The sequence below is a fragment of the Mirounga leonina genome, unplaced genomic scaffold (genome assembly GCF_011800145.1).
Source record: "Mirounga leonina isolate KUSES-001 unplaced genomic scaffold, KU_Mleo_1.0 Mir_166, whole genome shotgun sequence".
In the NCBI taxonomy this organism is placed as follows: Eukaryota; Metazoa; Chordata; class Mammalia; order Carnivora; family Phocidae; genus Mirounga; species Mirounga leonina.
Genome location: NW_023270418.1, coordinates 28,559,213 through 28,581,731, shown reverse-complemented (window position 1 = coordinate 28,581,731; position 22,519 = coordinate 28,559,213). Strand labels below are relative to the sequence as shown.

At 60.4% G+C, this 22,519-nt stretch overlaps 1 protein-coding gene across 3 annotated transcripts in view; it reads right to left on the bottom strand.

The window, feature by feature from the left end:
- DAGLA (diacylglycerol lipase alpha) overlaps positions 1-22,519 on the bottom strand; it is a 62,026-nt gene that overhangs the window by 16,094 nt on the left and 23,413 nt on the right. For all 3 annotated transcript variants that reach the window (XM_035012982.1, XM_035012984.1, XM_035012983.1), the window contains 6 exons: positions 9,136-9,274; positions 8,528-8,739; positions 7,043-7,144; positions 6,465-6,603; positions 2,650-2,737; positions 519-653 (listed from right to left, as the gene is read on the bottom strand). In XM_035012982.1, the coding sequence (XP_034868873.1) occupies positions 519-653; positions 2,650-2,737; positions 6,465-6,603; positions 7,043-7,144; positions 8,528-8,739; positions 9,136-9,230 (771 nt within the window). In that variant the 5' untranslated portion in view covers positions 9,231-9,274. The remainder of the gene's footprint in view (positions 1-518; positions 654-2,649; positions 2,738-6,464; positions 6,604-7,042; positions 7,145-8,527; positions 8,740-9,135; positions 9,275-22,519) is intronic.

Below are 22,519 nucleotides of genomic sequence, written 5' to 3'. Positions count from 1 at the left end.
ACCGGGGTGTGAAGGTGGCTGTCCCAGATCCAGGGGGCATGGCTGAGAAAGGGGGTCCAGCCCCCTAGGCTCTGACTCTGCCTGCTTCCCAAGGGCCTGAACGCCCAAACGAGGGTGTGGTTTCTAGCTCTTCCATGACCCAGCCAGTTTCCCCAAATCTGAGGTCTCCTCACATGTCCACTGCTCTCTTTCCACCAAAAGCATCAAACACCCCCCCCCGCCCCCGCTGCCCCAGGGACATTCCTGCCCAGGCTGAGGGTAACGTGCTTTGTAGGGGACGCTGGGAGGTCCCGGCTGGGATCGGGGCGTTGGGGGGGTGGGATGGAGGCAAGTGCGAAGGGCCGAGGCGCTGAGCATCATTATTCACGAGGGCCACGTGGTTAGAAGCCCACGGCGGCTGGCCCAGCAGAGGGACGTCCCTCAAGCCAGAGCCAGGAGAGGAGCTGGCACCAGGGGGTGACCGGAGGGACCCTGGGAGCAGGGCGGCGGGGGGAGGCCCGGAGGAGGGTGGCGCCCACCTCGTCCAGCACGGCGTTGCGCTTGGCCCGCTGTCGCTGCCGAAGCAGCACCAGGCCAGCAATGATGTCGGACGGCACGATGTCGAGGTCTCGGAAAAACTCGGCAAAGAGGTAGGCGATTTCTGAGTAGGCGTCCTGTGAGGTCCGGGGGTGGGCGGGAGGCGGGGCAGGGGAGCGGGAGAGAGGGTGAGAGACCAGGCGTGAATCCCCCGGGGCTGGGGCCCTGCTCCGGGCCCAGGGCCAGCTCGCCCACCCCCGCCTGGCCCTCTGCAGCCGTGACCCCGAGGGCCCTGGCCTGGGCTCTGGAACCCCGCAGACGTGGCCAGAGCTGTCTGCGACAGGCACCGAGCCTTGTCCGGCCTCCACCTCCCGGCCCTCTCCTGTCCTCGGAGCTCCTACGGCACTCACCGTCACCGCCCACCACGCACAAATGCCAACGTGAGCCATTTCCTGTTCTTTCCCCAGCCACTAGGAATCAAGGCCTGCTCAGCCCGGCGTGTTTCTCCTCCGCCTTTCTCTCTAGCAGAGAAGCCCAAACTGAGCTCCTGACTGCTGCCTCCCCACACTGAGTTGCTTCCCACCTCCCAGCAGCTGTGACCTGGAAAGGCCTCCTAAGGGCCGAGCCTCCGGGGTGGGGGGGTGGCAGGCCCCCTCCCCCACCTGCCCACAGCTGCCGGCTCAGGGACCCTCACGATGTGCCTGGATAAGGGTGAGGACGCTGGGCCTGTGGCCCCTCTGGCTTCCCCGCAAGCCTGGTTCTCGGGCCAGCCCGAGCCCAGGGCAGGAGGCAGGAGGTGCACATCCAAAGGCAGCCCCGCCCGTCCCTGCGCTCGGCATCCTCCCCGCCTCGGTCCGCGTGGGAGTCGGGAACCTCTTCCCTAACCTGTTGGGGGGGTGGCGCTGCGATGGGAGCAAACTCACGGCAAGTGGTTCTCGCTGGGTTTCACCCTTGAGTGCCCGGCATTTGTAAGAGAACAAAAATCGGGGGTTGCAAACTCAAAGGCCTAATGAGGCCAAACGACGCTAGCTACTAGTCGGCTCCGGCTGACTGCCCTGCGAGGGGCCCCCACTGCCAGATCTAGAAATACGAACCTGTATATGAATGCCCTGCTTCTTCACGTTGGCACTCAATTCAGAGTTGAAGCCAGAGGTACAGAGGGATCAAAACGTGCTCTGGGCTGGACCTGATCCCCAGTGTTTGATGGGACCCAGATCCTGGGCCACCCCTCCCCGCAGTGCCCTAACATCAGCCCCAACTCTGCCATGTGCCCAGGAGGGCTGGGTGCGTCCCCCTCGACCCCCCAGAGAGGCCCATGGGGGGGATCCCCGCCCACCCGGGAACCTCCGGGGAGAGGGGGGCTTTCTTATACCTGATTACTCACTCTACAGCTCACCAGGGGCTGCTGGAGGGCAGGAGCCACTCAGGCTTCCGGTGGCTCCATGGAGGGCACTTGCTGTCTGGCTCAGGGAGGAGTGGTCTCCTGACCTCACTGGTTCTGCCACTAACTAGCTGTGGGACGCTGAGCAAGTCACACCACCTCTCTGGGCCTCAGCTGTCTGATCTGAAAAACGAGGGGCGGGGGGTGGGGGGACACTAGATGGTCTCTAAGGGCCCTGCTGGCATGGGGGGTCTGTCTCGAGGACCCCAGGGGCCCTACCTCCCCCCCCAGGGGCTGCCCTCCACTGAGCCGGCCTTGCTTCGGCAGCACCAGGCCCCTCAGGCTGCTCTTCCGAGCACCAGGCCCGGAGGCTTGCTGCGCGCGTCTGGGCTCGGCGCCTGACAGCTGCGACGGATCTTCCAGAGGCCTTTGCAGCTGGTGACACGCTGCTTTTCTGTGCTTTCAGGTCACCCTGCTTGTTTAGTGTCTCCTCTCCTAAACTACTCTAAGTTGCAAGGGGGTGGATGAAAGGTCTTGAAACCTTTCCGTCCCCTCGACAAAGCCAGGGATCGGCCATCTCACATGCAGGAGGGAGTCAGCTGGTCAGTGGATACCAGGTCCTCACCTTGCTCCTGCTCAAAACCCAGCGCCCTTCTGGCAGCCCTGCCCCACCGGCTGTGCCGAGGACTGGCGGCCCCTCAGTGGCTGGCGGCCGGGCGTGCGCCGGAGGGAAGCGACGTCCCGGTACTTACTGACTGGGAGTCCTTTGTCCGAGTGCAGCACAGGAACACCTTGAGCCGGCGCGACCAGCTGGTGGCCTGACCCTCCTCCAAGCGATGCCTGCAAGAGGACAGAGTTGGTATGTGTGAGGTCAGGGGGCGGGACCAGATGCGAGGGGAACAGGGTGGCCCTGACCCACCAGAGGGCTCTCCAGCAGGGGGTCTAGGAGAGAACAGGCCTGGGCCTGGCCAGGGTCCCCTGGGGGGACCCTGCTGGCCTAAGATGGCCTACGGTTGGCCATGCTCCCAGCTTCTGGCAGACTGAACACCAGCATGCCCAGCGGGCTTCAGAGGTGGGAGCCCAAACTGGGGGCCGCTCTGTGGCTCAGGTGTCCAACGGCTCAAACTAAGAGCCCCGGGACACTGTAGCAGGGTGCTGGGCCTCTTAGCCAACTCACCGGAGCAGACCTGTAGGACAGACTTGCTTCCCCTTGGAAAGGATTTCAGATACCCAGCACTTTCTGTACTTGGGGGAAATTTAAGGGGCACGTGAGGCTCTGCATCTCCCAACTCCTTGGGTCTGTTACTTTAGAGGGGACAAGGGCCCCCGCCTTTCATCTGCATGGCTGGCGCATGTCCATTCCCGCCCCCAGCCCCAGCCCCAACGTGTCTAGCTGCTCTGATGGTGAGCCAGGGTGTCCAGCAGTCCACACCCAAGGGCAGAGCGGCTGGCCGATTATCCACAGAGGCCCTTCCAATGCTGGGTGCCCAGAACTCGGTGTGGTTTTTTGTTTGTTCTGTTTTTAAAGATTTTATTTATTTTTATTTGCAAGAGAGAGTGAGTGAGAGAGCACATGAGGAGAGGCAGAGGGAGAGGAGGAGGGAGAAGCAGACTCCCCTGCTGAACAGGGAGCCCAATGTGGGGCTTGATCCCAGGACCTTGAGATCATGACCTGAGTTGAAGGCAGACGCTTAACCAATTGAGCCACCCAGGTGCCCCGAAATCGATGTGTTTTGAGCATAAATTTAAGAGACGCAACATTAAATATGTAAGCTTCCAGACTGAGCAAGAAGAGGCTGGTTTGCTTTCGTGACATGTGCCCTCCCCTCCCTCTGGTCCCTGCAGATGCTGATGCTTAGTGGTCAGTAGGGGAAGGCACGGTGACCCCGAATGCTTGCAAGGCACTTAGTATCCATCAGGAGCGACAGGCCAGGCCCTCCTTCCTGAGCCCTCTGGCTTCCCTCTGCAGCAAAGCGCTGCTTCCTACAGCCCTAGTTCCATAAGGCAGTGGGCCACAAGGACAGGGAAGGCCACAGGGCTTTCCAGGACTAGAGGAGGAGTTAGGAGAGCGTAAGAAGGATACAAGGAAACTGCTGCTTCTGGAATCTACGAGCTCTAAGGGACTTGGGCAGCCTTACATCATAAAGCAACATCCCCCTGCCAGGGGCTTGATAGAGGGACAGCATGCTGGCAAGCCGGGATCCCAGAGCATCACATTCTTTAACCCTTTCTAATCTAATGGGCTTTTAAACATTCAAAGCATATTTCCTGCCAGGCCTCTGGCTGATCAAGTGCTGACTGTACGCTTTACTGCACTACCCCTTATGCCCACCAGGAGGCAGATGGAGCCAGGGAAAGGTTTGGCCTAATGCATCAGTTAGGCTGCAGAGACCAGCACAGGCAGATAGTGAAGCTGGACAGCAAGTACATGGACCCAGCACCCCTCTGGGAATGCAGACGCCCCTGCAAAGATCCAAGGTCGAGGCTCCCAGGAAGCAGTGCTGGGAAGAACCCATCTCCCCACCCCTACCAGATTTCATCGGCAGGAGAGAGGGCCCGGGACTTAAACAGCTTCCTGACTTCCAGAGATGCTAAAACAACCTATCAGTGTGGCACGGGGGGGTCTGTGTGCGTCCCCAAACCTGGAAGTGGATGAAGGGCAGGCAGGTTTGAAAATGTCCTTGTTAGAAAAACTGATGTTTTCAGAGCTGAGGGAGGGCCAGTGGAGACAAGCCCGAGAGGTGGTCACATTAACCAAGCCGCAGCCTAGGCTGCCCTCCTGACCCCTGCAGAGAGCTGGAGAAGATGCAACAGGTCAGAGCCTGTGAGCTCTGAGGCCTCTCACTCACCCCCACAGGGCCCGAAACTGCAGGAAAACTTTCTAATTAAAACGACAGCCCCCAGCTGCAAAGGCGCTGGCTTCCCTGGGCCCCAAAGGCAATTACCCAGAGTCAGGGAGGGGAGATTTTTTCCCAGGGCCCCAGAAGCCTAGAAACCAGGTCAGGTGGGGGCGTATGCTCAGAATGAGCAAAATGGGACGGGTGGTGGTGGCTTGCTACGCCAGGAGGGAGAACAGGCTCCAGGGCCCTGGATCCAAGACCTGGTATTTTGGGCTGGGAGATGGCCAGCCCAGGCGCGGGTGTGGCTCTGGCCGATCTGCCGAGCTGACGTGGAGGGCCTGAGAGGAGCTGAAAGCAGAGGTGCAGGAGGGTGGGGTGAGGAGAATTCCCACTGGGCCTGGGGGCCTGGGCAACCCGCTGGCCTGGCCGAGGGCTCCTGACTCCCCTGCCCTGGGGATGGAGTGCCAGGTCTGCTCCCCGTCAGCGTGACCTGCGGCAAGTGACCTGCCCTCTCCAGAACTTGGACTCCGCATCCGTAGAATGGGTCTCCTAAGGACACCAGGGTCGGCAAAAGGACTGAATGGGCTGATGGTGGGAAAGGACTCATGGCAGGGCCTAAGTCATAGTAGAAGCTCCATGCCCCCTCCCGCCGAAGCCCCCACCCCACCCCGCCCATCTTTTTCTTTCACTAAACAGGAATTCCTGTGACCCTGGATTCTCTCATTTTCTTTACCATGGCACAGCATTCCCCTTCCCTCATAACATCATGCAAAACTTACCTCCTCCAGGAAGCCTTCCTTGATTAACCTTCTCCAGCCCCCTTAATCCTAGAGGCAGCCCAGCCTAGTGGTTAAGAGCAAGGGCCCTAGGGGCGCCTGGGTAGCTCAGTCAGTTAGGCGCCTGCCTTCAGCTCAGGTCATGATCCCAGGGTCCTGGGGTCAAGCCCCGCATCGGGGAGTCTGCTTCTCCCTCTCCTCCCCACTTGTGCTGTCTCTCTCTCTCAAATAATAAATAAAATCTTGGGGCGCCTGGGTGGCTCAGTCGTTAAGCGTCTGCCTTCGGCTCAGGTCATGATCCCAGGGTCCTGGGATCGAGCCCCGCATCAGGCTCCCTGCTCAGTGGGAAGCCTGCTTCTCCCTCTCCCACTCCCCCTGCTTGTGTTCCCTCTCTCATTGTGTCTCTCTCTGTCAAATAAATAAATAAAATCTTTATAAATAAATAAATAAATAAAATCTTTAAAAAAAAAAAGAGCAAGGGTCCTAAAGCCAGACCGCCTGGGCTGGAGCCGAGCCCCACCATATCCCAGCTGTGTCACTTGGGCAAGTCCCAGCTCTGTCTGTGTTGCAGGGATGATGCTAACAGCCCCCTCAAGCAGCCCCACGTGCTTGGCTTGGCTCGGGCGTGCGTCCTGCTGTGATGACCGCATGGTTAACAGCACTGAAGATGGTGCCAATGGGCACGATGGCCGCACTGACTGAGCACGTACCAAATGTGCGAGCAGAACATCAACCGCTCTGCGCTTGTTTTATTTAAATCTCACGGCTGCAGTCTGAGCAGTCACGATTCCCACTTTACAGACCAGGAAACTGAGGCCGGGGGAGGCTAAGACTGTCACCAATGCCCATGGCTCCCACAAGCTGATACATGGTTTGGGAGGCACGGGGGCCAGCTCTGCCCACCTGCCCGCAAATCTCCTAGGGGGCTGCCCGCCCGCCCGGCCCACTCACCGGAGGTTGTAGGTCCGGAGGTTGCGCTGCCGCCTCTTGGTGGCTCTCAGCTTGACAAAGGTGCGGCCCGTGGGGTCGAAGACGCAGAGGACGGTGATGCAGACACTGAGGATGACCACCCAGTTGCAGACGACCATCCCTGCAGGGCAGCAGTGGGAAGCAAGAGGTGGAGGTGCTGGCGGGGACCTCCCTGGCTCACCTGCTCTGCGGAAAGGGGCGCTGGCGCCTCCCTATCATCATCCGCTTCTGGGGCCCAAGAGCAAGGCTCAGAAGCCCCTGACCCCAGCCTCTGGCCACCTGGTTGCCCCGTGCTGAGCCATGACCCCAAGGCCCAGCCTGGGTATGGAGCAGGCAGCTCTGGGGGTTTCCAGTGAGGAGCTGAGGGGCCCTCCACTGTTGCCCACCCCTCCACAGCAGGTTCCCCTGAGGGCGGGTGGCCGAGCTCGGGAGGAAGCCCACAGCCTCAGCCACCATCCTGCCCGGCATCCTCACAGCAACCGTCCCCCTTGGGAGGTGCCTGAGCTTCGTCCTCTCTGAACTGACCCTGTCCCGGCCACCACTGGGGCTGGCTGACATACCGAGGGTGACATTCTTGGCAGTGAGGTCGTTGCAGGAGGTGTAGTACTGAGTGAGCCAGACGATACCCACGATGGCATAGATGAACTCGATCACCAGGATGGCTGCGAGGAGAGCAGGGGCCAGGCTGAAGGACGGCCACGGTCGGCCTGCCCGGGAAGGGCCCCGGAGCCTCTGCCTGGCCCCTCGGCAGCAGGGGCACCAGACCCCCGCCCGCCCCCCGCCCCCGGCACAGGCCTCGTGGCAGGTAGGGCCCAGGGAGCGCGGCTGTCCCACCACCGCTCCATCCTGCTCCGACGCACCCACCACCTGTTCTAGTGTAAGTGTCCTCAGGCCCCCCGACACCTCCCCGAGAGGGTGAGCGCAGGGGTGGATGATGAAGAGGCATTTCTCTTTTCTTTCAGGATTTTAGACTTATGTCCATGAACTCTGCTATCAGACGTATCTTAGGCAAGTTACCTAATCTCCCTGGGCCTCCGCTTCCTCATCTGTAAAATGGGGTGACAACGTCTGCGTTACAGGACTGCGGAGAATTAGATGAGAGAGGGTTCATCTCACGGAGACTGCTATTTCCCAGAAGGAGGCTCCAGCACTTGGGGCAGGAGGAGGGAGGGGCCCCTGCGGGCAGCAGCTGCTGCTCAGGCCAGGGGGCTGGGGGCATAGGGCAGCCTTAGAGGACCCAGCTCCAGAGGCAGTGCCCGAGGCAGCTGAGAGGCCGGGCTTAGGAGACAGACAACCTGGGTTCAAATCTCAGCTCTGACACACACACACACACACACACACACACGCCATGTGACCCTGAGGGAGTTATTAACCCCCCCGGGGAGGGGGGCCCCCAGATTCCTCATCTGTAAAGGGAGACCAATAATGGCTCCTCCCTCAGCTAACAAGGGGAAGGGCTTAGCACAGCTCCTGGAAGCACGCGTAGGAAAGATGGGGAGGAGTGGTTGGAATCCGAGCCTGGAAAGAAGACACAGGCAGGCCCTCCAGGGAGCTGATCCGGACCCCTGAGGGGCTTCCGGGGAAGGGGGGCTCTCTTTGGGGGAGGATTTCAAAGTAGCAGAAGCTAGAGGTGCTTGGCCTAGAACAGGGGACAACAAACTTCCCCTGTAAGGGCCAGAGTAAATATTTTAGACTTTGCGGGTCCTCTTCTCTGTCCTGACTACTCAGCTCTGCCGCACTGTGCCCGAGCAGCCAGAGAGAGTGAGCACATCAGTGAATGAGTGTGGCTGGGTTCCAATAAAACTTTATTTACAAAAACAGACGGCAGGCTGGATGTGGCCCTCGGGCTGCAGTCTGCCCACCCCTGGTCTAGAACACAAGCCCAGTAAGTCTGCTGGTTCGCGGCTGGACCCTGGTGCTGGCCCAGGGCCTGGCCCATCGCATGTGCCCCACAAATGCTAGCCGACTCAGTGGTGGAGCACAAGGAGGAGGGTGGAGGTGGGGGTGGTCTGGAGCAGCCCCCACCCACGGCGGGTGGCCCTTACCCAGGCGCACGTAGAGCACGTACTGCATGGATTCGCGGGGCTCCGTGTAGAGGATGCCCCCGCGCATGCTCAGCCAGATGATGGCCATCTCAGCGATCATGCAGCTCAGCAGGATGCCTAGGTAGCCGCGGCCGTGGTCCACCAGGTTGAGGGAGCAGGCCTCGTTTGGGTTGTAGACCAGGCCGAAGAGCACCACAGACAGGATCACAAACCTGCAGAGACGCACACGTGAGAGGGGGCCGGGCAGTCTGGGCACCTCCCATGGACCCTGGCCAGCTGGGACTTGGCAGCTAGAGGGCTTCACTGCTTCGGGCTCAGGACCGCTGTCCACCTGGCAGCTAATGCCTCTGAGGACACGGGCGGCCGGGGGCAGGGAAGCGAGAGCAGGGAGCCCAGGTGCTGGCCGTGGGCGGGGAGCGGTGGCAGCCCTGCCCGGTGATGGCGCTGGGTCCAGTGGTGGCCAGGCAGGGTCCCTGGGCTCCACGTGGGCATCTCCCTAAGCGGTGGGTGCTCCAGACACCAACTGCTAGGAGCTGGGAGCATGACAGGGTCGGGACGGATGGCCAGAAAGCCTTCTTCCAGGCCTGTGGCACGGCCCTAGGACTCACCAGGTGGTGTGCAGGAGGAAAAGGAAGATGGCTGGCAGGACGAGGTCATCACTGCCCACAGACCAGCGCCGCCGGAAAACCACAATCCCGGGCATGGCTGGCAGCTCTGCAGAGGCTCAGCGGGCCTGGTGCTCACCTCCTGAAAGGCAGCAGAGGACCCTGTGGGCTGCCTGGGCTGCTGCGGCATCCGGAGCCACCACACTCCTGGCCAGGTGGGCACAGCACACCAGCATCTCTCCCAGGCCCCACGGCCCGGGTACTTCCAGGCCACTGGAAATGCTGATCCATGCCTGGGCAGGACCCACCTCCAACCCTATCCACCCTCCACAGCCAGAGACGGGCTGCGGCCTTACCCCTGAGGATTCTCTTGTCCCCAAGACTGGCACCAGCCCTTTGGAATCGGCTCTCCCTAGGGTTACTGCAATAGTAACTGATCACGTCCCTTAAAGACCTGGGCTCACCTCTGCCTCCCCCTACATGGGATGAGGGGAGCCCCAGCTTTCTTGCTGCCTTTTCTCAAGGAGACCTGGCCCAGTGCATGTAGTCCTTGGGGGTAGGGTGAGGGCTTCCCAGACCAAGCATGAGCCTGTTCCTCAGCACAAACCAAACAAGACAAGTAGAAGGCTGAAGACCTTGGGGAGGGGGGGAAGGGCACGCATGGATCTAGCAAGTATGGAGGCAGGAGAGCACCCAGCACATAGCAGGTGCTCAGTAAAGATGTGCTGAATGAGGTCTCCAGTTTCTTGCTTTGCTGGACCCCCGGGAGTATGCTCTATGCCTCGATTTCACACTCATCACAGTGCCCAACCACAGCTACGCCTCTTGGTAGGGAGGGACAGAGCTGGGATCTGGGGTCAGGGGTGTGACTGGGGCCCCCCAGCCCCTCTGCTGGAAGGGCAGTGAGTAAGTCCTGCAGGGCATCCCATCCTCCTGGCAACCACAGCTCCCATGCCCACCCTGAGCCATGCAGCCTCTGCTGCCCGGTTCAAAACTCTCTGAAGCTGAATTCCGATCAGCCACAGGCAAGCTCAAGGAGGAGGGCCCAGGAATCCAGGGCCCCCACGCCCTAGAGCCCTAGGAGCAAGGGGAGCGCTGCGGGCCAGGAGGCTCCCCACACGGCGAGGGGGGGTTGGTCTGGGAGATACTGGTGAGGGGCTCCAGGGTAGCCCTGCGCTGAACTGTGCAGAGGAACCCCTGCTGTGGGGGTGGGTGCCCTGCTGCTGGGCAGCTGCCCCCAGGCTCAGAGGCTTACATGGCACCTGGTCCAGAGGTGGGCGGCAAGTCCTCCTCTCCCCGGTGACGGCTCCGGGGAAAGCAAGTGTCCTCGGAGACCAGCATCACTCGGGAAGCAAGTGACCAAGTATCCCCCGGCCGGTGGGCACGGCGCTCAGGTCGGACGAGGGGCCATGGGGCCGGGTGGCCAGCCGGCATGTCCAGGCCAGCCCGTCTCGGTCCCTCTCTCTCTGGTGCAGCCACTTCAGCAGCCAGGCTGCTCCCTGCGAGCTGGAGGCCTGGCGGGCTAGCCTGGCGGGGTCGTGCCTACTCCTCCCCCCCTCAGGAAGTGATGTCATCCCACTCTCTCCAAGGAGGAGTCAGAGCGCGGATTGTGGGAAGTGGGGAGAAGGATGAAGAGCGCGGGAGCCGCTTGGAGGGGTGACCGGGCGGGGGCGGGGGTCTGGGGCTCCAGCAGGGTGCAAGTCCCCGACCAGCAACCAGCGGCTGACGGCCCGGGACGGGAGGGGCTGGGACACTGTGGGTTGGGAGCCGGGCTGGGGCAGGGCAGAGCTGCCAAGAGTGGTGTTTCAGCCCCTGTTTCTCTATGGCCCCTCCCTGTCTCCAGGTGGCTCACCTTAAAAATACTGGGCTCAGGGGCCTCCTCACACGAACGGGATGACTGAGAGGTCAGGCTGGGGGGGGGGGTGGTCCCAGCAGGTGCGGCAGCTCCCAATCCCCTCTAAGCACTAATCCGAGGGACCCCCGCGGGGGTGGCTGAAGGGGAGTGCCGTCCCAGAGGGGCTGGAGGGGCGAGGGTCCCGCCCAGAACACCTTGTTCTCAGGTGCGCCCCGCGGAAGGCCCTCTCCCCAATCACCTCGAGGGGCACCCGCCTCTCATCCCCACCCTTCACTTCTGGGAGTCTAGACTGGCTAACGCTCCTTCAACTCACACGAGCCATTCACCTCACACCTGCAAACGCGCACACACAGCCCCGCCTGTGCACACGGCCCTGCCCTCCCCGCTCTCTGGCGGCAAGTGGGGAGAGCCTGGCTCCCGGCCGTGCAGACGTAGCCCGAGATGTGTCAAGACGCCGCAGAGATACGGCCAGTGGTGGCCTCTGCCCAGGCTCAGGGGGCGACCAGCCTGAGGTCAGCAGCCATGCTCGGGGCCAGTGCCCACCTAGATCACGTGGCAGGGCTCCTTCGGGCTGACTGCACCACACCGTGCTCCTCCAGCCTGTCCCTGCGGCCAGCTCACCACTGCAGAATCCTGGGCACAGGGCTGGGTGCCCAGGCTGCCTGGCTTCGAAGCTGGGCCCCACCACCCACTGGTCGTGTGACTCACTAGCTGTGCCTCAGTTTCCTCATCTGTAAAATGTCGCTTGACCCCACCTGCTAAAGTTCTGGTGAGGACCGCAGGGGAGAACGTCTGCAGAGGCCCCAGACGTGCTGGATAATGCCAGGGACGGGCCCAGTGAGCGGGTGAGGCAGAGGAAGAGCTTGAGAGCCCCGGTGGACCAGCCGCCCCTCCCCCGCCTGGGCTAGTGGATACTCCAGCTGGTCAACAACAGGTCACGGGGGTGTGGGATGGGAGTGACAGGGCCCGTGCTGCTGGGAGAGGCTGGGCCACTCCATTCCATGCGGACTCATCAATCTCAGGGCTGCTATTTTTAAGGGCCTGAAAGGCACCCTTTCTCTGAGACCCCAGCCCTTCACAAAGGGGGCCTGTTCCCCTGCTGGGATGTGATTTCATCCGGAGGAAATGTCTCAGGAGGGGGAGGGCAGAGGCTCCTTCCTGGTCTGGAGCTGCCACAAAGCACCTCCTCTGGCTCTCCTCCCTTGGGGCACAGGGTCGACGCCCTCCAACAACGGCATCTGTAGGACACACAGCCTCCCCTCCTTAGCCCAGACCGGTGGCACCTCCAGGGCAGGAGTGAGGCCCCCTCCAGCAGGGGAGAACAGAGGCACTGCTGGGGGCCCCCCATGTCCCCTGGCTGGGCCCCCAGCTCAGGCAGGTCTGAATGGGGTGCCAAGAACCTCCTCACGTGGATAGTTTGACTTGAGTGGTCCTTGGGGGTCCCTTTCTGCCCCCATCCACAAAACCCCGTTTCCCTGCTGCTGATTCAGGCCCCCAAATTAAGTATTAACCATTTTGGGAGTTCCTTTCTAAAGATACAAAACTCTTTTTTAAAAATGCGCATGCTATCCTATTTTAAAAACCTTCGGTGGCTCCCCATGCCTGCAGGATAAAGTCCAAGCCCCCTCAGGCAGTGGCTAAGGATCTTAGTCTCTGGCTGGCAGGCTGTGCAACCCTGTGCGGGTGCCTTGCCCTCTCTGAGTCCTGCGCCAGAAAGATACTCTCCAACCCCTGGGGATTCAGGACGTAGTCAGCTACAGGAACAGGACCTGCCTTCAGCCAGCCAGTTCCTTCCGGCTGGGGAGGCACTCCATCCCCTTCTCACACTGCCCCCACCTTTCTTTCCCAACTCCCCCCAAATCTCGTTGTCTCCCTAAAAACACCTCACTGGACAATTCCATGCTTTGCTCACTCCAGGTCCTCTGCCAGGCAAAATCCTACTCATCTTTGCAGCTTTGCAGGCCAGCCAAAAGTCGTGGCCTCTTTGAAACCGTCCCTGACAGCACCCACCCCCCAACCCCACTCTTCTCAGGCAGAGCAGGCTGCTCCCTTACGGGATCCCCAGACCTCTCATCCCAGTGTAGCCCTGGGCACAGTATCTTACAGCCAACTTGCCAATTCCTGGCTGCCTAGCCCCACCCCAGCTCAATCAGAGCCCCTAAGGGCCTGGGTCTTGCAGCATTGTCCATCTGTGCCCCTGGGGTGTGAACACATCAAACCAGCCCCTCTCCTCCTGAGCAGCCTCAGAGCCCCAAACCACCACTCCAGCCCCCCGAAGCTGCTGCAACATCTCCCCTCCAGCCACAAGGACCAGAGACATGGCTCCTTTCCCTCTTCATGCACATCCTTGGCTTTTTGGGAAATGTCCCACCCCAGTGCCTCCCCTGACCACTGAGGGAGAACCATCTTCCCCCTCCTCTGGCTCTCTTGACAGTCTGGGGCTTTAGTTTCTCGGTCTGCAAATCGGGGATAACCCCAGCCCTCAGAGGGCTATAGCAGGAACTGGCTGGGACACTGTCACCAAGGCCTGCACAGGCCCCAGTAGACGCCAAGGGTCTATTCGTGGGGCTGTCGTAATCGAGCTCCTGGGGGGCTCTCTGGGGACTTGTTGGCAGGGTGATCTGTGACTGGGTTCTGGGGTCTGGGCAGGTGCTGCTGATGCCCGTGGCTGGCTCCAGCTGGTAGGAAAGGGCTGGAACGAACAGGTTATAAGCCCAGACAGGCTAACCTGCCCTCACCATGGGCCTTGGGGGGTGGCTGGCTAAAGCACCCCAGGCTGGGCCTCATCCTCTGATCCTAAGGTCCCCTTGGGCGTGGCCCTGGCAGCAGGTTTTGGGGAGAAGGGCCCTTTCACAGTGGGTGCTAGCCAGCAGGGTGCCGAGAGCCCCCAGGTGAGGGAGGAGGAGGGCATGGCTGTCGTGTCTATCCTCCAGATGGCCCAGAGCTGGTGGGAGACGGGAGCGGGGCCCGGTCACTGGAGCCGGGCTGAGCCCAGTCCCCACAGGAAACAGGATGGCATGCTGTGGGAGGTCCATCGAAGGCCACCTCCAGCTTCCAGGTCAGCCCATGAGATCTCCCACCTGGCCTGAGCTGGCCCCAGGCCTCCAGGACAGGCTGAAGGTTGAGCTGGAAGAAAGGGATAACCACCAGGTCCAGGCTATGGGTCCTGCCATCAGGTGAGCACCCCCTATGCCCCAAGTTCTGGACTAATTACCTTCCACCCTCATGGCAGGCATGCTCTAAAAACAGACCGTGCCCAAGTGCTGGCTCTGTACTGACTGGCTGTGTGACCTTGGACAAGTTACTGACCTCTCTGTGCCTCAGCTCATTTCTAAAATGGGCTAAGAACAGTACCTACCTCAGAACTGTCACAGGGTTAGATGAGCCATATGCTGAGGACAGCGGCTGCCAGCCAACGCACCCCCCGACAGCACTACTCCCGAAGGAGGCCCTGCAGCTCAGAGGACCCCCCGCCCCGACTCCCCACGAGAGAGCACTCTCTCACGCTCCTGACGCGTGACCCTCTTGGAAGCTGGCCGGTCCACATGAGCTCCGTCCCCAAGAAGCCATCAACCACATGTTCCGTTTCAAACAGAGTCATCCGTGGCTGGCCCTCCACCTCCCATGGCAGGGTCCCCACTACGGCTGGCAACAAGGCCGGGCCTAGCCACATCTAGAACTGCCAGTCCCGGACCAAGAGCAGCGTCCCCAGGCCAGAGTGTCACTGCCCCTCCAAACCTCAGTTTCCTCTTCTGGACAACAAGGAGCCTGGGCTACCAATAGGAGGCTTGTGGTTTTGTACTCATATTAGTATTTACGTGATTTCACAACAAATGGCTGTGTGTGCCTTATAGGAACCAAAAACAATGAAGAGGGGGAGTATGAATTTAAGAACGAACACACTTCAGCACAAAAAATAAGGAAATTAAAATAGAAGCGGGGGGGAATCGGTTGCACACGTGTAAGAAGACATAAAAGCTCTCATAGGAACCATGTGTAAAACTATTATTAGACTCCGTGCTTCCCGGTGGCCAAAGTGAAAAAGGAAACTGGGTAGTCCGTAAGGTCTCTTTGAGCTCTGCAGGTTGTTTTGATCCTTGGTTCCCTGAGGGGAGGACCCAGGACTCCCTCCCTACCCCACAATGAATGGGATGCCCCATTTGGAAGGGCTTTGAGATGGGAAGGTACTCCAAACAAGGTGAGAGGGACAGGTGCCTGCTGCCTGCTAGCTTGGTCGGATTCAGATTGTTCCTGTGTTGGATGCTGGAGCTCGTCTAGTCTCAGTGCGGAAGGGCGTCTGACCTGGGGGGATGACTGCAGTGCGGCTGGGCCCCGGGGAGCCTGCAGGGTGACTGGTGGCCCCCAGAGGCTCCATCCTAGCTGGGACGGGCTTACCAATGGGCCACCCCCTTGCCAAACTGTGCTGGCAGATGGTTCTTGCCGTCTTTAGCAGTGTCCAGAGCATGGGCTTCGGTGGTGGGCAGGCCCCAACCCCACCACCTTTGCAGCTCCATGGCTAGTTAGAGAGCTAGGTTAACCTCCCTGCTCACTCACGTGGCGTCCACAAGAGCACCTGCAGAGGGAGGGGATCAACACAGAGTAACCTGGTTCTGATTTCCTGAAACTGCAGGGCGGTCCCAGGGTGTCAGGCTGATGGGGAGGAGACAGCCCACCTGTAAGGTGGGGGACCCAGTCGTTTCACTTCCTCTAGCGTTTGTCAGTTGCCTACCATGTCCTGGGCCTGGGCTAAGCCCTTGGCACACATGACTCAGTCCTCAGAACAACTCTGGGAGGCGGGTTCTGCTACTACCTGTATTTTACAGATGAGGAGAAGTGACTTACCCAGGGTCACACAGCCTAATTCCAGAGCCCACGTCTTAACCGTGACACGCTGCCTCTGAGGAGCAGGCCTTGATCAAATGGCTGCTTCTGAATGCAGAAGTTGGCTTCAAAGCTCCCCTCCCAGCGTGAGGGGGCAGGGCCCTGGAAACCATAAAGAAGTCTCCAGGTCTCCGTGTGGCTGCAGACTCATGGTCGCACCGCCACGTGGGAGAGAGTGAGGATCGGCCTATTGTGCAGAAGAGGAAGACTGAGCCCAGGAGGGCCCCACGGCCTGTCTGCAGGCGAGCACGCTGCGGGGCCAGGAGAGGGCACAGAGCGAACGCTGTAAATGTGGTCTTATTCCAGCCTCATCAGGCTGTTACCCCAGCTTCACAGATGAAGAAACCACGGCTCAGGGCGGTGCAGCATTTGCCCAAAGATCCCACGACAAGGAGCTGGGATTTCAAGCAGTCTCCTTGAGTTACTTGCAAGGAAAAAAAGAATCTCTGCCTCCTTCCGTCCGACTCCTTATTCCCACACACAGACACCGAGACCCACACGTGTTCCTTGCACCCCGAATGCCCCTTCTCCTTCCCAGGTCTGTGGCCCCACACGGAGGCTGGGCTCTGGAAGGCACGGGAAGGGGGAAGGAGCCAAAGGAGGCGGCACAGAGAAAGCACGCGTGGGCTGGGGGCTGCGTGCGCCACCAGCCTGGGCCCGGGTATGTGCTACCCAAGTTAGGGGCCCAAAAGCTGTTGCTTTTCACGCCTCAGCTGTGCCCAAGCAGAAGGCAGAGCCAAGCCTGCCCAGGGCTGGGGCTGGGTTTCAGCACGAGATGGGTCCTGGGACTAACACAGCGTGCCTGGTGCAGCGGGGAGCAGGAGGGGCACGCCACTGCCTCTGTCCCCTCTGTCCCCAGAGCACCTTCCCTTCCCTCCGGACCAGGCCAGCCTTGACGGGGAGACGCCTTCTCTGCTCCTCACTGCAGCCCTGGGGGGTGGTATGGCTGTTCTCTCGTCACCTGAGGGGAAACTGAGGCTCAGGAGGTTAAATAATCTAATGAGTGAGGGGCCACGTCTACCTGCTTGCTGATCAGAGCCCTTCCCGCAGAGAAGCAATCGGGGGCCGGGCACAGAGTTCAGAGAAGAGAATGAAAACAAGGAGCCCCAACTGCTGGGGGCCTTGACTGCTAGCCCAGAAGTAGCCCCAACAATTACTTTAACACCTGGTTTGTTTGGGTTTTATTTACAGATTTATTTATTTATTTGAGAGAGCGTGCCAGTGCGGGCGGGGGTGGGAGCAGAGAGAGTCTGCAGCAGGCTCCCCGCTGAGCAAGGAGCCTCAGGTCATGACCTGAGCCGAAAATGAGAGTCGGACGCTTAACTGACTGAGTCACCCAGGCGCCCCAACACCTGTTTATTTTTTTAAAAAACCTTAGATGGCACTTAGCACACGCCAGGCACTTCAGCAAGGAGCTCACAGATACTGCCTCCTTTAATGTAATCTTTTTAACAACCCTAACAAACCTAGTGCTGGTCTTACCCCATTCTAAGGATGAGGGAGCTCAGGCCCAGAGAAGTTAAGCAACTTGCCCAAGGTCAATTAGGAAGTGGCAGAGCCAGGCCGGAAGCCACAGGCTGTGCTCCCAGGCCTCTTGAGAAGCCCTCCTCAGGGCTCCATTTATCACAGAGGCTCCAGCTTCTCCTTCTGACGCTAATTATTTTCCACTCCTCCACAACAAACAGGATTTGCCATCTGCCACGGCCCTGTCACAGATACCAGCCAGCTCCCCGGGAATCAACTTGGGTCTCCTGCTAGTTGCTCTGGGAGGGCAACTGGCTGCTGAGGAATGAGGAGGCAGGGCCCGGGCCCTCCTCCCGCCCCGGCCCTCCCCTGCTCCTCCCTCCCGGAGGTTAACGCCAGAGCCCAAAGGACCTGTTTCCAATAGTGAAAGGGGTCCCTAGGTTCTGGCCAGGCCAGATTTTGCTTCTGAATTCTTCCTCAGGCTGTTTATTTTCCTGAAATTAGGAAAGGGCCCTTGTCCCACACTCATTCTTGTGCCTGGGGCGAAGGTACCCTGGAGTGGCCCGGGGAGGCGGGCGCTCTGGCCTTCTGATGGTGCTGCCTGGCTGTCTCCAAGCCCCAGGCCAGTTCCTCCTGCCTGTCTGTGTGTGTGTGGTGGGGGGGCGAGGGGCAGGCTGGCAGGCTTTGGCCAGCCCCAGGGCTTGTCTCCATCCAGGGGAAGCCCCTTCCCTACCGCCCCTGTGGCCCTTCCACATGCTCTAACATATGTGCCTTTGCCCAGCTCTCCCCTGGAACCCTCCCTCCCTCCAATGCACCGACCTGGAGGGTGGCAGCCAACCAGTGAGCCCACGGCTGCCTTCCCTCCAGCCCCGGAGTGAATCTTGATTCCGTCCTTTCTAGTTGCCTGTGACCCTCACTTCTCCGAGCCTCAGACTCCTCATCTGCAAAATGGGATAGTGAAGGTACCTGCCTCAAAGGGAGTCACGAGGAGTAAGTGAAATAATACATACAAAGCACTCCGCTCATAGAAAGTACTAGCTGCCATTACTGATCTTTATTAATCACGTCTCCTGAGAGCTTAGACCTTTTCCTCACCGCAGCGAGCCCCTACCCCCGGAGGTGTGGCAGGGGTGCTAATTTCTCTGCCCTCTAAGACAACCCTCCTGAACAGAAGGGCCCAGCTCTCTATCCCTGGCTACCACACCTGCCCTCACCCTTGCCAACCTACGTGATGCCTGACCGACCTCTCCTGGGAGCCCCACCTGCTCATGCTGAGGCGCCACTGGCCCTTCCTCCTTTACCCCATAAGGAGCCGGTGAGGTGGGAATCACCATCCCGCGGGTCCGCGGGTCAGCGTGTACCACGGAGCTCCATCCAAGGCCATGTTTGTGCTCTTGCTAGAATTCCCTGCATCTGTGTCTGCAGCCTCAGGATGTCCCACTGCTCAAACTCCGGACACCCCAAGGGGCAGAGGCCCACTATTCATGCCCATCTGCCCTCCGCATCCTATTCACCCGCCCCCCTGCTGCTCCCTGTCCAGCCTCCAGCAGGGCCTGTGTGAAAGCCCCTTGCTGGGAGCCCCCCACCCTCCCCACGGCCCCTTCTACCAGGCAGTTCAGTGCAACGCCCTGGTCTGGCTTCTCAGAGCTTCCTGGAGAGGAGACTCCCTGTCCCGGGGGCTGGCAACACCTCCGAGAGGAATTAGCACCTTCCACTTCATTAGAGGTCCCCTAGGGAGGTTGTTACCAAGAATGCTAAGTGGGCCACACCCAGCCTGACACCTCGCCCCATGCCCAGCATACCCTGTGCCGCTGTGGTCCTGCTGCACGCCTCGGGCTGTGGGCTGGGTTTCGGGGTCTGGCCCCCTGGGGAAAATGCCTCCCAGGGTCTGCATGGGCCCCGGATCCATGGAGGGGCCACCTCCGTGGGTGGCGTGGCCATCTAGGGCACGGGCCAGCCTCCTGGGCGATTGGGTTTCACTTCTACCATTCCCTGGGCATCAAGGAAGCAGGCAGGCATCGAGTGACAACGTAACCCTAGCTCCTTCCCAAGGGGGGAGATCTGCAGAGTCCCCGTATGTAACAGCAAGAGCCAACATCCTCTGCCCCACAGAACATGGATGGAGGTTAGCATGGGGGGCTTTCAACTGCACACAGGCCTGGGCCCGGGCCCCACCGCTATGTGGGCCTCCTCTTCTGTGTCCAATGAAGGGAAGTCAATACTCTTCAAAGTGGGCTTCTGGAAACCTTCAGGGACCCCCAGATAAGGGGAAGTGGCCAGAGCAGGCAGGGCTGGGGCTTCCCGGGGCTTGCAGGCTATGTCAGTCAGAGTTGATGTTAGCTGCTTTACATATGGGGGTTCCTTGTAACATTTTACTGGAACGAAACAGTCTCAGTGCTTAAAAACATTTGGGAGGCACTGGACAGGATGACCTCTCAGGTCCACTCTGGCCTTGACTTTTTGACTTCTACCTGGTTTTGGTGTAGAACTGCCAAGGAGAGGGCCTTGGGGCTCCAGGCAGGACCCCAAACTAGTTCTACAGTCACAGAGTCTGCCTGGCCTGAGCCCCAAGGGGAAGAAGGGGTCACAGGAAACACCGCGGCAGGGGCTCCGACGGGGGCCTGTGGCTGACTCGGCTCCCCTTCACACAGCCCTCCCCTGCAACCACCCCCTCCCACCTCCCAGGGCACTACAAAGCCGGACCCAAGCCCCAGCTACCCCGCGGCCTCCAGGAAGGGGTAGGGGCTCAGAAGGTCCTCTGCTCCTGGATGGAGGGCAGGGCTAGCCCTGCTTTTGTCTTCTGCTCACTCAGACGTCCACTGAGCTGCGACCTTCAGAGCGCAGTGCAGGGACCATTCCCAGGACAAATCAACTACAGAACCCTGCGCTTCCTCCTTTGTAAGCCGGGATGGTGATGACAGTGCCTCCCTCGTGGGGCTGCTGTGAGGACAAAGTTCAAAGCCGTAAAGTGCTGAGAGCAGGGACCGCGCAGGGGAGGTGCTTGCCAGCATTAGCTACATGTACACACAGTTTACGGCTTTAATTAAATCAACCCCCTCCTCAAAAGCATATTAGGCTCTGAAATGCCCTTTAAATAAGATTAAAGCTGCCAACCACTGGCTGTAAAGCTCTCCACCAACTGCCCCCCCTTCCATCCCTGCCCATCGGACTAGCCCATTTCCTGCTCCTGACTATGTCTCTCATCCGCTCAGAACTGAGCAAGCCCAGGGGTTTCCTCCTCTCCAGATGGCCCACTCACTTCAGGGGCCCCTCCCTAGTGACGCTCAGGGCCTGTCCCCGGTTGGCCGTAAGCCCTTGTCCTGCCTGATCAGCCTACGACGGGCCAGGGGAGCCAGGGCCCACGTTCCTGCGGGCTCCTGGCCTGCCTGCTGCACCTTCTCCTGCTTGCAGGTGCTCCCAGGGAGAAATCTCGGCTCCCCCTGCCTCTCTTCCAGCCTGGGGGGATGGGCCTGGAGGCTGTGGGCAGTCTGGAAATGGGGTAAGCCTGGGAGAGGAGCGCAGGCATCCACTCTGGGGGTAACCGCATCAGGCAGCTGACAAACAGCCTTCTTCTGTCTGCTCACACCGGGGCAGGACCAAAGGACCCGCTTTGTATCTGGGTAGGGAAAGGCTCCAAGAGCGCGGGGCCCGGCCAGCTTGCCCTCGGACTCCAGGGCTTGGCGTCACTTTCCTTCCCAGAGGACTCACCCTCGGGGCCTGGGGCCTGACCCTGCCACACTGTCCCTTCCGTGGCCTCTGTCTCCCTGCCTGCTCCCTGGGTGTGGCAGGAGGTGGAGCTAGGTAGGGCTGCATGCCCAGCCCAGTGCTGGTGACCACGGGCTGCGACTGCCACCCTTCTAGCCCACTTAACAAGGACACAGCAGGGAGGTAACAGGCATTTGGTAGGGCCTCTTCCCAGTCACCGTGGGGCAGGTGTCCACGGCCCCATGAACTGCCTGCTACAGGAGGAATGAGGCAGGCCTTTCACAGACCCCTGCTAGCCCCAGGAAGGTCGGCAAAGCTGCTGGGGACTCCAAGGATGAACCTTTCAACAGAGAGCTGATGGCACCAGGAGACAGCAGCAGGCCCAGACACTGAGTGCTAACAGGATGCCCACCTGGGACCAGGGAGACAGACAAGGTCCCGGCCAGACAGGCAGAGGCCGAGGCTCCTGCCAGGCAGAAAGTGGCACCTCATCTCCTCCAGGGCTTGGGGAGGCAGGGTGACGATGCCTGCTCTCACAGCAGGCCCAGCCCTTCACCGCTCGTCCCAGAAAGGCTCCGGAGTGCGGGGTGGCAGTGAGCTAGGGGACCTGGTGGGGGGTGGCCTGCGTCACAGTTCCTGCTGACTTCCCCGCCCTTGGTGGCCACTGGCTGCTATAAATACCACTCCTGCCTCTAGATGTTGCAGGAGGTGACCTAGAATCGTGGGCTCTGGGGCCTCCTGGGCGCCTCCTCCCTGCCGGTGTTAGACCGAGCCTGTCTGACTAGAACATCCTGGCAGCCTGGGAGCCCACCGACACCAAGCGGGGCCCTGGCCGGGAACGGGAAAGCCCCAACACCGAGGGCGACAGCTATGGCTTCCAGCCCCGAGCCTGCTAAGACCAGCATTTCTACCATTTTATGGCAAGTGTTGAGGACACCAGGTCCCTGCAGAACAAAGGCTTGGCCAGCCTGCAAAGGAGATGCCGTGCCTAAGGCTCCCAGCTCGGCCCCGACACCACCCACCTCTGGCCTCAAGCTCAGGGGAGAAGGTTCCCAAACCACCTGATCCTGGGCCCCCTCCCCCACTTCCTTGGGCCCACTGTGATGCCAAGATTCTACCTGGTTTCCCAACTTCTCGTCACCCTGGAAGCCTCCCGGAGTGGCCCTGATAGTGCTCTACTAGAATGTGTGGCCCTTGTTCATTCTTCCAGCCGCTAGCATGCTTCTGAGAGGGCCCTTTTCTCCATGATAGACCCCTGACAGGCCCAGGCCCCAGGCCCCCTGCTTGCCCAGCCCAGGAGCACAAGACAGGAGGTGGCCCTGGGCCCAGCAGCTATGAGGACCCCCAACCCTCCCACAGGGCCAGGGTTTGGTTCCAGGCTCCCTGCCTTGGGGCAGGGGAGGATGTGAAAGGAAGAAAGACTAGGAACAGCTCCAGGGGTGGGCTCCAGGTGGTGCAAATACAGGCGACATCTAGTTAAAA